Source organism: Arachis ipaensis, chromosome B4 (assembly GCF_059453495.1).
Source record: "Arachis ipaensis isolate K30076 ecotype BB chromosome B4, ASM5945349v1, whole genome shotgun sequence".
Taxonomy (NCBI): Eukaryota; Viridiplantae; Streptophyta; class Magnoliopsida; order Fabales; family Fabaceae; genus Arachis; species Arachis ipaensis.
The window spans coordinates 130256278-130271186 of record NC_142439.1 but is presented as its reverse complement, the minus strand read 5'-3'; the positions used below and the strand labels follow the sequence as shown (position 1 = coordinate 130271186).

Genomic DNA, 14909 nt, shown 5'->3' with positions numbered 1-14909 from the left:
GTTTCATTCTTATTTTTCCTCTACTCTTGGTGTACATATATATAGTATGAGATTTGTTATTGATTTTAAATTTGAATCTCAATTCAAATTTAAATTATATCTTGAAATTCTAAATCTGAAACTTTTAAATTTATGAATCATATCATAACTCAATTTAAAAACAGAATCAGTTAGGATCTCATCCAAATTTAGAAATAGAATAACTAATTATTCTCAAATCTCATTTAATATTCTCAATTATCATACTATTATTATATTCTTGGTGCTAGCAAAGAATATAATAATATTCCATTTGAATTAATATAATTATTTATTTGATCAAATCAAAATAATAATTAAATAATTCTATAGTAAAGATTAGAACACTCGTTAGTGTGTGACCCCATAGGTTCAATACTAAGCGAGTAGTAAATTAGTCATACTAGATTTACTAATCAAGGTTGGCGTCTAGCAACACTCCTCAACGACCCGATAGTATGAAGTAATATATTTTTACTAAGAACTTTAGAAGAACAAAGTATAATTCCTTTCATCTTTCCAACTCTTGGTTAACTCTTAGAGTATAGTTTAATTGTCAAACTCTAACTTGTTACCATTATTATAATGAACTGTGAATGACCTAAGAAACTCATTTCTTTATTCATTCAATCTCCTTGGCCAAGGTTTTATTCATCTCAGTCATTATAATCATAGAGCTCAAACTCTTTACTGAGAGTTGACGGATTCCTTATTGACTAATCATTAATTCTACAAGTATTTAAATTATACCCAATATCCATTCAACTAGCACCTTAGGGTATTAGATGTCTGGAATCAAAGTATAATAAATACATTGTTAATTACTATGACAGTCGCAGGTCAAAGGAAACTCTATTACTATGTTCATCTTGAGAATATCCTATTGACAAATATACGGTAATTATAACCATTAGAAATTCTCAAAGTGAGTCAGTTCAATGGTCATATCTCTATATGCACCATCTATATATATAATTTAATAAATGAGATCTATTAATCTTCATCAAATGAAAACCATTATATATATATTGATCTTTCCGAATTATTAATGTCCTTTTTAATAATCCTATGACCAAGAATAATTTAGATTAAATTATAAAATATTTATCTCTCAATATTTTGATCACTATCACAATGATAAATCTCTAAATTTAATCAAGGATCTTATTATATTAACATTTTAATATAATAACAATAACAAATTATTTGACACATGATTGATTGGATTGTGGTCATACTCCTTATTCCCAACAATTGACATAGATACTAAAACAAGTAATAACACATAATATACAAACATATTGATATTGATTGTGTTCTCTTTTATTTTCTCTTGTTCATTTAAATTGAGAAAGTATTTTGTACTAGTGACTAATTTATTATCTGTTTTTATACCATAAATTATATCTAAGAATTGATATTTGATTGTCATTAATATATTTTTTGAAAACATGTATTTAACTTTTAATTTTAATTTTATTTTTATAATTTTATATTTTTATTTAATTATGACCGGGTCAACCGGATAAATTAGTGACCTATCGGTTGAACCAATGACTCAGTGACCCAGTCGTATGACCGGGTTAATTACCGGTTCGGTTCTGATAACTATGAGAGGAAGTATATATTTGAAGAGAATCCAATTATTTGGACACCGGATTCGATGGTCCCAGAACCGTTTGGACCATTAAGGGTGTGTTTGTGAAATTGGAGAGGATAAAAGTAGTTTCAATGCTTTGAACGCTGTTCTTTGATGTTTGGCAACTTTTCTTCTGAACGCCAACGTGATTCTGCATCCCAAAAGCTCGTTCACTAGAAGTAAGAAATTATAGCTTCTGCGTTTATTCAACGTACGTTTTTTTTGGTGACTTTACTCAACGTACGTTTAGGTTTGTTGCTAGTTATTATTGGTTTTTCCATAATTTTTTTTAAATAAATACTGAGAATATTAAAACAATTATTATAATTTTTGTGCACTGTTTAGTGTTTACTATTTTAATTTTTTATAATATGTATTATTGTTCCAATTAGAAATGATAAATTAAATAAAAAATTAATTATAAATAATAATAAAAATATAACTTGTAAAAAATTAGAACCTAAAATAATAATAAAAATAAAATTATTAAGAGTACTTAGAAAGAGTACTAAAATATGTTATTTTAAATATTTTTTAATTTAATAAATAAATATTAATTTTTACTATAAAAAATATTTAAAAAGTTGTCAATTTTTATGTTATTTTTAATTTCATAAATAAATATTAATTTTTATTATAATAAAAAAATTATAATATACTAAAATAGAGTACTATAAAAAAATACTATATAAAAAATACTAAAAATATAAAAAAAGATTAAATATACTTAAAAAAATAATATTATAATTTAATATTATATTTTTTTAGTAATTAATTAATTATTTATCTAGAAGTAATTTTAACTAATATTATCCAAACAATATTTATTTTATTAAAATCAATTTTAGTAAAAATTACCAAACATAAATCATGTTAACACAAACTCACTTCTACCCAAAATTAATTTTACAAAATCACTTCTATTCAAACTCCAGTTTGCCCAACGTAAATCCAAACACGCAGTCCAACATGTTTTTTAAGTTTTTCAATAACTGTTAAATAGTCCATTTTTAATTTTAATTACAAATTAACCCCATATATTTTATTTAATCATAAAAATTATTTTTTATTTTATAAATTATTATTTTATTATTCATCTATCTGTTTATTAATAATAAAAAATTAAAACAATAACAAATTAGATCTTTTATTAATCGTAATAAATATTTTGCAATTTTAATCGATTATAATTTTATCATTGATCCGTTACATACCTATTGGATTGGAAAAATCGTGTTTGTTAGAAATTCAATTGCACAAATCAATCGATTCAATCAATTGGAATTGATACACAATTGATTGAATTTTGCAAGGCATGTGGAATTTTTCTTATTCAATAGATTGGTCATATTACCCAATCGATTTAAGTCTTCAAAGCAACATAGATCTTCACAATTCAATCGATTGGTTGTGTTACTCAATCGATTAAATTGTGCAATGCGTTATATGTTAAGCCTCTCTAATTTTTTCTGCTCGTGATTATAAATTATTATTTATTATTTATCTATCTTATCTTTAAAATTCTATCTTCAATTTTTAAGTTTTTATTTTGATTTAGATACTCTAATCTTATCTTTTCTTTAATATTAAGATTATAAATTGGTGAATAATCTATCAACAATTACTCAATCCTACCATTAGAATCGTTTATCAATTTTTTCATTGTTTATCAATTTTTTCATTGTTTTTGTTTATTATTTATCCATCTCTTTAATATCCAATATTTGTTCATCATTAATTGATAATTACGGTTGGCAAAAGAGATCCAATCGATTTTTTTACGGTAGTGTTTAGAAAACAATCCATTGTTTTGATTACAAAATCAAGATTAGTCTTTAATTTTGTAATTCTTTGTTTTGATTCTTTATTCATGCAATTGATTGTATAATGAAAAAATATTTTTTTTATCTTTTAGTAATGGATTTTTTTCTGAAATAAAATAAAAAAATTATTATTTTTCAAAACCCAATTTTTCAACTTTAATTTTTCAAATACAAATTTTTTTATGTAGAACAAGCAAACTTCACTTCAAATTCTAAAAAAATAGCTAACTCAAATTATTAATCTTTAGAATAGACAATGGCAACCATTATAGGAGTACACAAGAGTACACATGAATAAGTCTTATTTTTATTGGAAAAATAATGTTTTTTTATTTATAATGAAAAAAATTCTTGTGAAATACGGTTTATTCCCTTGTATCTATGTATTTCTCAAGTTGCTTTGAATAAAGAAACCCCACATGCCGTGATCTAATTTATTATTGTTTTAATTTTTTATTTTTTATTTTTTATTTTATTTTTACCAAAGATAAGAGACTCGAACCCGCAACCTCTTAATTGAGTATGAGGAGACTATGCCATTTGAGCTATTACTCATTGGCTGTTTTAGTTTTTTATTATTAATAAACATGATAGATGAATGATAAAATAATAATTTATAAAATAAAAAATAAATTTTATAATTAAATAAGAACTATTTAGTAGTTATTAAAAAATTTAAAAAATATGTTTTGTTATGAGACCATTTAATAGTCCAAACGTTCTAGGACCATCAAATCCAGCGCCATTTCTTTATTACTTAGAAGTGTTTGTTATCCATTTGAATGTTTAGTATAGAAGTTATATTATACCTTTCTTCTTTTGTGCCTCTATATCCATGAACGGGATGAAAAAGGTTACAAATATAATTATGTAATTAAATAATATTAAATTATATCAAAATAAGAAAAAGTAAAAAAAATCAAAACTCTGATTCTAATCATTTTTAGAAGAGAATATGTGACTAATATAATGCCAGCTAGCATAATCTTTAAATTTGAAAAGAAATATATGTAAAATTTTATAAGAAATTAAAATAAAAAATGTAATTAGATAGAAAATCACTAGTTAAGCCTTGCTCTTTGTCACTCCAATCCTCAATAGCGCAATATAAGCCACAATTCTATAACCTATAAGCATTATAACTAGAGCCAATGCAGCCATGGCTTGCTCTTTCATATCAAGCACCATTTGTGTCCTTATCATAGGAAATTCTGCAACTGAACACTCACCATTATTGTTAGAGCATGGGTATGTCTCACTAGATTTATACTGAGATCCTATCAATAGCAGGTATGTGTAGTAACTTGGGGAAATATACTTCAACCATGCTATAAATTTTGGTAAATGTTGAACAAAGTATCCAGCTGAAAGCATGAAAATTAGCATGATTATTGCAGCCAATGTGGTCACAGATTTCATATCCATCACAATGGCGCCGATGGCAAGGCCGACCCCTTGTGCGACTAACACGTGGAGTAAGACGGTAGATAGCGTGCACAAGAAGTTAACTGCATTCACTTTCAGACCTGTCATCCAATAGGTTATGATGAGGTATGCAGTTGGAAGGACAAGCTCAATTGGAAGATCCGCCACCGACTTTGCCATTAAGTATGAGGAGAGTCTGTACATAGCAGAGGATCTTTCTTTCTCCAACATTGGTCTTTCTTGGGGAAAGGTGAATATTGCTCGGTAGAGAGGGAAGGCGAACCAGAAGTTAATCATGTTGTATAAAAGTCCAAGCTGCAAGTTTATTTAGAAGAGTTGAATTATATTTCTAACATTTTCCAATTGCAAGTCTAATTAAGCAACACATCATCTTGCAATTTGGAGTGCTAATCAAATTATCATTACTACAAATTGGTGTGTAGCTTGAAAAATTTTAAAACACTGATAAAATTATTAGTATTATTACCTGATCCTGCAAGTGGGAAATATCAGACTTGTACCAAACTAGCCCCGTAATAATGGCAGCCGCAATAACTTCAAAAATTAGAATGCAAGAGAATGATTGATGTCTTCTCTCTTTGACATCTCTTCTTAGCAGCAGAAAGAATTGCTGCCACCAGCTGGTAGGCCAACTCCCAAAGCTTTTTTCATCTTCAAATCTACCTTCATTTTTATCAAAGTCACACTTTTCATGAAACATTGGTTCTATTGTGTCACTAAAGTGTTCCTTGTAGGAAGAAATCAGTTTCTTCTTGTTTAAGGTATGGTCCTCATTCGGTTGACCGGTGTAAATACCTGCAAATATTTGCTCCTCTTATAATGAAAGTCTCAAGCTTATCAATGGGTTAACAAAAGATAAAAAGTGAAATCCAGAAAGTTCTTTTTAACCCCAAAATATACTTGTTGACTATGATGATCATAATTTGTGGCAAAACATACTAGTCAAGTTTAAAATGCTGTTTATAGAAATAATCAAAATTAACAAAAGATCATGTAGCATACCGTTTGCAAGATCAAGTAGGAAGTCAGAAGGATTCATGTCCATAGAAGGAGCATAGTCAATGCTTGAGAAGTATTTAACAGCTTCTGAACCCATTCCAAAATACATAAGGTTCCCTTCTGATAAGAGTAAGACCTTGTGAAACAAGTAGTATATCCTACTAGAAGGTTGGTGTATTGTCATCACAATAGTTTTCTCTCCATCACTTGCTAGCTCAGACAAAGTTGATACAATTTTTTGCGCCGTCGTCGAATCTAAGCCAGAGGTTGGTTCATCCAAAAGCAACAAGCTTGGATTTATTAACATTTCTTGCCCAATACTAACCCTTTTCCTCTCCCCCCCAGAAACCCCTCTCAAACATGGCCCTCCAATCATGCTATCTTTGCACTCAGTTAAGCCTAGTTGATCTATCACAATTTTTGCTTGCATTATTTTTTCTTCTTTGGTGAACCTACTACTTGGCAATCTAAGAAGCGCGGTGAAGATTAGAGTCTCAGTGACAGTGAGATGAGGATACAGAACATCATCTTGAGTAACAAAGCCGGTAAGACGCTTCATTGCATTCGAGAAAGTTTTGCCATTGTAAGTTATGTTTCCGGAGAGTTTTCCTCCAAGTCTGCCTCCTAATGCTGTTAGGAGAGTTGTTTTGCCGCTCCCGGATGGGCCTAACATGGCTAGAATTTCACCTGGTTGAACAATGCCTGAAACACCTTTCAGTATTGTTTTTCCTTCCACCTTTGTGTTCTCTATGAATCTCTCTTTCTCTGGCTTAGTTTTATAAACAACATCATAGAACTACAATAACAATAAAACAAAATTCAGCATCACTCCATTTAATCCGTCCATAGTTTCCATCACTACTCTCTCGTTTTCTTGTCCTTTGATGAGTATAGATATGCATAATTCACACAATCAGGAAATTAAGCAGATATAATGCATATTCCTTAACCATCTTGTAAAGTGTAACTCTTTGATTTGTATAGTTTACAAGTTGTTAGGCTACTAGATAAATCATCAAAATTAAACACACCAAAAAGAGAAAAGAATATATAAAAGAAAGCATACAGTATTCACTTATTTTAATAACATTCACTTATTTTGTTCCATTTTATCAGAATATTCTACATAAATAACAGAAGCAGAAAAAATTTTATATACTACAACATTCACTTATTTTACATAATTAAAAATTGCTGAACAACCAAAGGAAAAGAGAAAAACTGCAAACTAAAAAATTTCATCATTTCACCATAAAAAGGAGATGGTGATGATGATATTTGGTAGGAATTTGTGGAGACATAGAACATGCATGAAAGAGAAAACTGATGATTTTCCAGAAGAGAAACAGAGAAAAATAAAAGCAGGGTGGAAAGAAAGTTGGTTTCAGGGATTAAAAAAACAGGATTAATTAATAAAATATTATGTTTAATTTGACTTAATCACAATACCTTGAGAAGTACAGGGAGATTTGCATGGTGAGTAGCTTCAGTCTCTATATCTAACTGGAGATCCATGCTCTTAGCAACCCTCAGAGTCATTGACTTAACATTGAATTTCCCCACATATAAGAATCATGCACTGTGATTAAAAAAAAAAAGAACCAAGAGATAAAATGAAGAATGGGTTTTGTGTGTATTAATTAGCTGTGTCTGGAATGATACAATGTACCTATTTGTGCTAAACAAATTATAAAGTAATTAAAGTAATAAATTATAAACGGACCCAGATGCCATAACAAGCAAATTACCTGTAATACTAATACTAGCCAAAAGCAGCACATATTTATTTTATTTAATATTTATTAATTATTATTTAAATTAATAAATATTAAATAAAATAAATTTAAATTTTTTTATCTTTTTAGTATTATCAATTTTTAAATCATATTTAATATATATTTTAAAATTATTTAAATATTTTATTTTTATTTATTAATATTTGAATAAGTAATAATTAATAATATTATAATTTAGCGTAGTAATGTACTTTAAAATAATAAAAAATATTTCATAAACTAAGTTAAGTTAGTTTAGTGGTTAGCTCATTAATTTATTTAAATGAATGTCGGATAAATTTTGTCTTATACATGTAACAATTTATTGGTCAACAGTAAAATCTTAAATAGAATTTAAATTCACAACAGATTAATTTTAACTTGTCAGATTGTATATAGTATTAAATTCATGTTATTTTACATATGCTTTCAATAAATTGATCAACTGCTCAAATTATTACACTTTTAACAATATTTTAATATATATATGGGTGACAGATTTTTTGTGACTATAACATGGTAAATGGTCCCATTATGCTATCATTTTCATGCATTACACTACTTTAATTCTCATTTCAAAATTAATTACTGATTTTTAAATTTTATTATTTTTCCTTAGTAAAGCGTGAAAATATAAAAAGAAGAATGAACATAGTTAATAAACTATGTTAATAAAAAATATAAACTTTTTAAAAAATAATAATAATAAAAAACTTTTAAATATTTATACTTTAAACAGATTAATTTTTAAAAGAATATTAGTCAAATTTTTTAAAATAATAGATATAGATACATTATTTTTAAATTAATCTCTATAATTAGAATATAAAATCTTAATTTAAACTAATTTATTCACATTTATTATTGTATAAAATTTTATTAATATTTTTTTTTAAAAAGTAATCTATCTAAAATATAAATTTTCAGAAATTTATTTATTATTTTATTCTAATATTAATTTGACTTACATAGTGCTCTTATGCATGGGTTAAAAAACATAGTTAATTCAATACTACTCAAGAGCCACATCGTTCTTTTATAAAATAAGGTGGAAACTTACCTACAGTTGACTTCGCATGAAATTGTTTCTGGATAATTGACACGTGTATGTGTTATTATATGGTTTAAAAAAAACGATCTATTTTATACAAATGAATTTTTAAAAAAAATCGATTCGAGTAGATCAAATAACTATCTTTAAAATAATTTCAATTCTTTCTGCGTGTTATTCCTAAATTCCTAACAGAAGAATTTGGTACGTTCTCCTTCTTCATTTTTATTGACCAATTTTTCTTTAAATTTATCTTAAACTTTTATTTATTTAATTTTCGTCAAATATATGTATACAAATTGTTTAAAAGAGTAAAACTTAGTATTCTAAAAAAGAAATAAAGTTCACATTTCTTTTTTTTAGGAATGACATAAATGATACCATCTGTCTTTTTTTTTTTCTCGGTTTCTATCTTCTTGATGAACTTTTTGTTTCCCATGACTTACATTTTCAATTGCTAAATTTTTTTCTAACACAATTTAAATTAAGCTGTAAACAGAATTTTAAATTAAGCTGTAAAAATATGTTCAATTACAAATTTATCGTTAAATTAAATTTCATAGTAATCAATCAATTAACTTATGTTTTACTAATAAACTATTTTCATGCAAATTATTGTTGATTTTTCAATATTATTCTATAAATAAATTATTTTTTTAAGATAATAAGACCATAATTTACTTGTCTAAGAATTATGATTTCACTATTATGTACACTTTTGTGTTTTTACTAACTAACTAGAATTTATTTTTAATGAAACTAGAATTTATTTTTAATCAAACAAAAGTATCTAATTAAAATATTAATTTGGTATCCTTAAATAATTGAACATAATATTATTAATTTTGTCTACAACAAAATTTTTTTAATAAAAATTTTTAAAATAAAATCGACCCAAAAATAGAAAAAAAATAATTAATGAAAATATTTATTTTGGCATTGCCATCAAGAATAGGATAGTCACAGAAAAAATTTTACCAAATAAAAATGATCTAACTCATACAATTAAATTATTATCATATCATTACAATAAACTATAACACTACCAACTAAAGAGACATGCAACAAATATGAAAAAGATCATGCCAAAATTTCAACTATGCTCATGCTATCAACCAGTCCACATTATATCATAATTACATTTTTGTCTTTTATCACATGAAGTCCCGATGAATTATTTTAGCATTTATGATATCTTTCTTAGACTTGTAAAGAATCTCTATTTTTGTTTTTTCTGTCTTTATATTAGGCAGAAACTTATCTACAATCGACTTCACATGAAGTTGTTTTTGAATGGATGACATGTGTTATTATTTGGTTTAAAAAAAATTGGTTTATTTTATACAAATGATTTAATTAAAAAACTAACTGATATAGCTACGAAGTTAGATTTTTTACCGTATTTTATTTTAAAAATAAATTGACTAATTTAAATTGAGAAATTGTAGTTAATTGTTTACTATATAATTTTTTTAATCAAAATTATAATTATAATTAAAAATCATTAAAAAAATAAAATTATCTAGTATATTGGACCAACTCAATGTTATTAAGATTTATTTTCTATTATATAAAAAATTAATTCTAAAAAAATCATTTTATTTCTTAGGATTTAATTTTTTTATTGTGTTTTCATATAAGTTTGTGCAAAATTCACCTATCACATTGATTAAACTTATTTATTTACGTAAAGTTTGTTTATTGACTCAGCAAACTTGTTTATGTTTTAATATGATTTGAATTGTATTAGTATATTTTTATTTGTTAGTCAATTTAATTTTATTCAAATAATTAGAATTTTAAAAATAATATGAGTACATTTATTTAAATTTAAAAAATTTTAAAATAATAAAAGTATGTTTATTTAAAATATTAAGATTTAAAATTTTAAATAAACCTACTTATATTAATTTTAAATTTTATTTAAAATAATACAAATATGTTTATTTAAACTAAAAAATAAAATAATAAGAGTACATTTATTTAAAAATTTTTAATTTAAAAATAATATAAGTGTATTTATTTGCTAGCTAAAAATCAACGACCGTTATTTTCTTTAAATCGAATAAATATAATTAATCATATGAGTACAATAATATGAATACATACAATTTTATAAATTATTAATTTAAATTATATTTATTTAAATTTTAAATTATAAACTAATACAAATTTTATAATTTAAAATTTTAATTATTTAAATAAAATTAAATTGATTAAAAAATAAAAATATACTAATACAATTCAAATCGTATTAAAACGTAAACAAGTTTGCTGAGTCCATAAACAAACTTTACGTAAATAAATAAGTTTAGTCAACGTGATAGGTAAATTTTGTACAAACTTTATGAAAATACAATAAAAAAATTAAATCCTACAAAATAACATGATTTTTTTTAGAATTAATTTTTTTATATTTTATAATAGAAAAAAAAACTGATTAACATTGAGTTGGTTCAATATACTAGATAATTTTATTTTTTAATAATTTTTAATTATAATTTTAGTTTAAAAAAATTATACAGTAAATAATTAATTATAATTTCTCAATTTAAATTAGTCAATTTATTTTTAAAATAAAATACGGTGAAAAAATCTAACATCATAGCTATATCAATTGGTTTTTTAATTAAATTATTTGTATAAAATAAATCGATTTTTTTAAACCACATAGTAACACGTGTTATCCATCCAAAAATAACTTCATGTGAAGTCGACCGCAGGTGAGTTTCTACCATAATACTAAATAAATACTACAGCTATTCTTGGTGCAAATTTGATCACTTATTTTTTTTATTTATCTGAAAAGTTTTATTTTATTAATTAATATTAAATAATTTCATTCTTGCCTATTTTTTTTTAGAGTATACATGTGCTAAAGCAAAAGAAAGTTTTAACATTGGGCATAATGGACATTTTCAATGCCTAGTCACTTCTCAAAGACTGAACTGGTCATAAGTGCACCAATAAATCCACATGACTTTGTTTTCACATTAGACTTCAAATATTTATCATTAAGTCTCAATGATTTAAAACCATGGAAGACTGAACTTCCTGAAACGTACAGAGTCATGCCTGAAACGCCTCCAAAAAAATGAGCCATAATATGTGAAATCCTATCATTTCCCAAGACACACATTCTTTCTCTCTGCTTGCTGTGTGATTCGAATTTCAGATGGAGCTTCTGACCCAGATTCAACTCCCCAAATACATGGCGGCTTCTTCATCTTCGCCTCAACCACCACCACAACCACCCACCTCTGAAGGAGCCTAGCAGCGGAAACGATACAAATGTTCAACACAAGAATAATATGGAAGCACTAACAATACAATATGACATTAACTATGAACAAGCAAATATAGCAAGTAAAGCAATAACAAGAATACACCGAGATTTTAACATGAAAAAACCCCTCAATATAAGAGGTAAAAACCACGGGTCATCCAAACCAATGAAATAACTCTACTATAATCAAATGAGGTACAAGAGAGTCTCAATCAAAACACAAAAATGTGCATATAGCCAGCCAAAATATCAAAGCACTAAAGCTCATAAATGAAAAGTACCCAAAAAATAGAGTTGCTGTCGAAGCCAATTTCTTCCTCTGAAGACCTTCAATTAAAATCTGTACCGTTCAAAATGAAGGAAAAGATGTGAATAATCTACATTCTAAATTTCACGTCGATCCAACGGTAAAAAAAATGAGAAACTGCCATTCAAAAATTATTGCTCTGTGTAAAAATGGGAAATCTATTTTCTCTCTTGCGAAGCCAATTTCTCTCACTACAAACCTCCAATCAACATCTTCACCGATCAGAATGAAGAAAAAGATAAAAAAAAAATATGAAGTTCAAATTTCAAGCCGATCCAACGGTGAACAAATGAGAAACTGCCATTTGAAATTTACTGTTTCGCATAAAAACGGGAATTCTGTTTTTTCCTCTTCTCTCTCACTTTAGTGGCTACACACTCTCTCTCTCAAAATACCTCACAAAATCTGATTTGAGTTGAAAAAATAGGATGTAAGAATACACCCCTAAAAAGTTGGGCTTGAGCCTCACAAAAGAGAGAGAAAACCCAACAAATCTCCCCCTTCTCGACTAGGTGGAGGCCCTCGCCATTCCGGCGATCAAACATGTTTCAAACTTATCTCTTGACAATGGTTTTGTCATCATATCAGTACCATTGTCATCAGTGTGAACTTTCTCAATTTCCAACAACTTGGAATCTAACACATCCCGTATCCAGTGATACCTAACATCAATATGTTTAGATCTTGCATGAAAAGTAGAATTCTTGGCAAGATGAATAGCACTTTGACTATCACACAACAACACATAACGGTCTTGTTTGAAACCAAGTGCTACAAGAAACTTCTTCATCCACAACAACTCTTTACATGCTTCAGTTGCTGCAATAAACTCTGCCTCTGTGGTAGAAAGTGCAACACACTTCTGTAACATTGACTGCCATGAAATAGCTCCCCCTGCAAACTTGACTAAATAACCTGAAGTAGACTTTCGAGAATCAATATCTCCTGCCATGTCTGCATTAGTAAAGCCAACTAGCAAAGGTTTCTCACCACCAAAACTCAAACTCAAGTTAGTTGTACCTTTGAGATATCTCATAATTCATTTAACATCATTCCAATGTTCTTTACTTGGATTAGAGAGAAAACGACTCACAGTACCAACCGCATGAGCAATGTCTGGTCTAGAAAATACCATAGCAGACATCAAGCTTCCAACAGCTGAGGCATAAGGAATTTCATCCATTGCTTGTTTCTCCTCATCAGTGGTTGGACACTGCTTGGTGCTCAACTTAAAATAAGGAGCAAAAGAACTAGCAACACATTTGGCATCATTCATGCCAAACCTTTGAAGCACCTTCTTTATGTACTTCTCCTGTGACAAATAAAGCTTCTTGGAATCTCTATAACGAGTAATAGTCATGCCCAAAATCTGTTTGGCAGGACCCAAGTCCTTCATAGCAAAGAACTTGTTCAACTGTTTCTTCAACTCATTAATCCTCAAAGTATTCTTGCCCACAATTAAAATATCATCCACATAAAGCAAAAGAATGATAAAATCATCATTATAAAATTTTTGCACAAATACACAATAATCTAAAGTTGTCTTACGGTAACCATGCTTCCCCATAGCAGATTCAAACTTCTTGTACCACTGTCTTGGAGTTTGCTTCAACCCATAAAGACTCTTCTTAAGCTTGCACACAAAATCTTCCTTTCCTTTAACAACAAAGCCCTCTGATTGCTCCATGTAGATCTCATTGTCTAAGTCACCATAAAGAAAAGCTGTCTTCACATCCATTTGCTCAATCTCCAAATCAAGAGAAGCTGCTAATCTAAGTACAGCACGAATGGATGACATCCTCGCAACAGGAGAGAAAATCTCCTCATAATCAACACCTTTTCTCTGGCTAAAGCCTCTAACAACCAATCTAGCCTTATACCGAGGCTTAGAATTGTGTTCTTCATTCTTGATTCTGAATACCCATTTGTTCTTCAAAACTCGCATACCCTTCAGTAGCTTCACCAACTCATAGGTATCATTCTCAAGCAAGGACTTCATTTCTTCTTGCATAGCTTCAAGCCATTGAGCTTTGCTTTCATCGTCAACAGTCTCTCCAAAGCATTCAGGTTCTCCCCCATCAGTCAACAAAACAAACTCATGTGGAGAATACCTTGACGAAGGCTTCCTCTCTCTTGTAGACCTTCTGAGTGCATTTGCAGGAATTTTCAAAGCTGGTTCTTCATCTTGATCATCATCACCAACTTCCTCAAGTATCGGATCAACTGTTCCATCTTCACCTGCACTTGTATCATGCTCATTATTTTGAGCCTCAACTCTACCATCTTCCACCATAGGTATAAAGGGAGTAATATCCAAGTCAGAAAAATCATCACTAGACTGAACCATTGGCTTTTTCACATTATCAACATCTCTACTCCGAATCATCTTCTTGCTAACAGGATCATAAAACCTGTAACCAAACTCATCCATACCATAGTCAATAAAAATACACTGCCTAGTCTTTATATCAAGCTTAGATCTCTTATCTTTGGGAATATGAACAAAAGCTTTACATCCAAAGACTCTTAAATGATCATAAGAAACATCTTTACCAGACCATACCT

The 14909-nt window shown here is 27.8% G+C and overlaps 1 protein-coding gene across 1 annotated transcript; it reads right to left on the bottom strand.

Annotated features, from left to right (window-relative positions):
* Nucleotides 1-4545: 4545 nt before the first annotated feature.
* LOC107637050 (ABC transporter G family member 9-like) lies at nucleotides 4546-7464 on the bottom strand. The gene is made up of 4 exons (XM_016340503.3): nucleotides 7375-7464; nucleotides 5929-6721; nucleotides 5393-5721; nucleotides 4546-5220 (listed from the first exon to the last, which is right to left on the bottom strand). The coding sequence occupies exons 1-4, from the start codon at nucleotides 7462-7464 to the stop codon at nucleotides 4546-4548; spliced, it is 1887 nt and encodes a 628-aa protein (XP_016195989.2).
* Between the last annotated feature and the right edge of the window lie 7445 nt (nucleotides 7465-14909).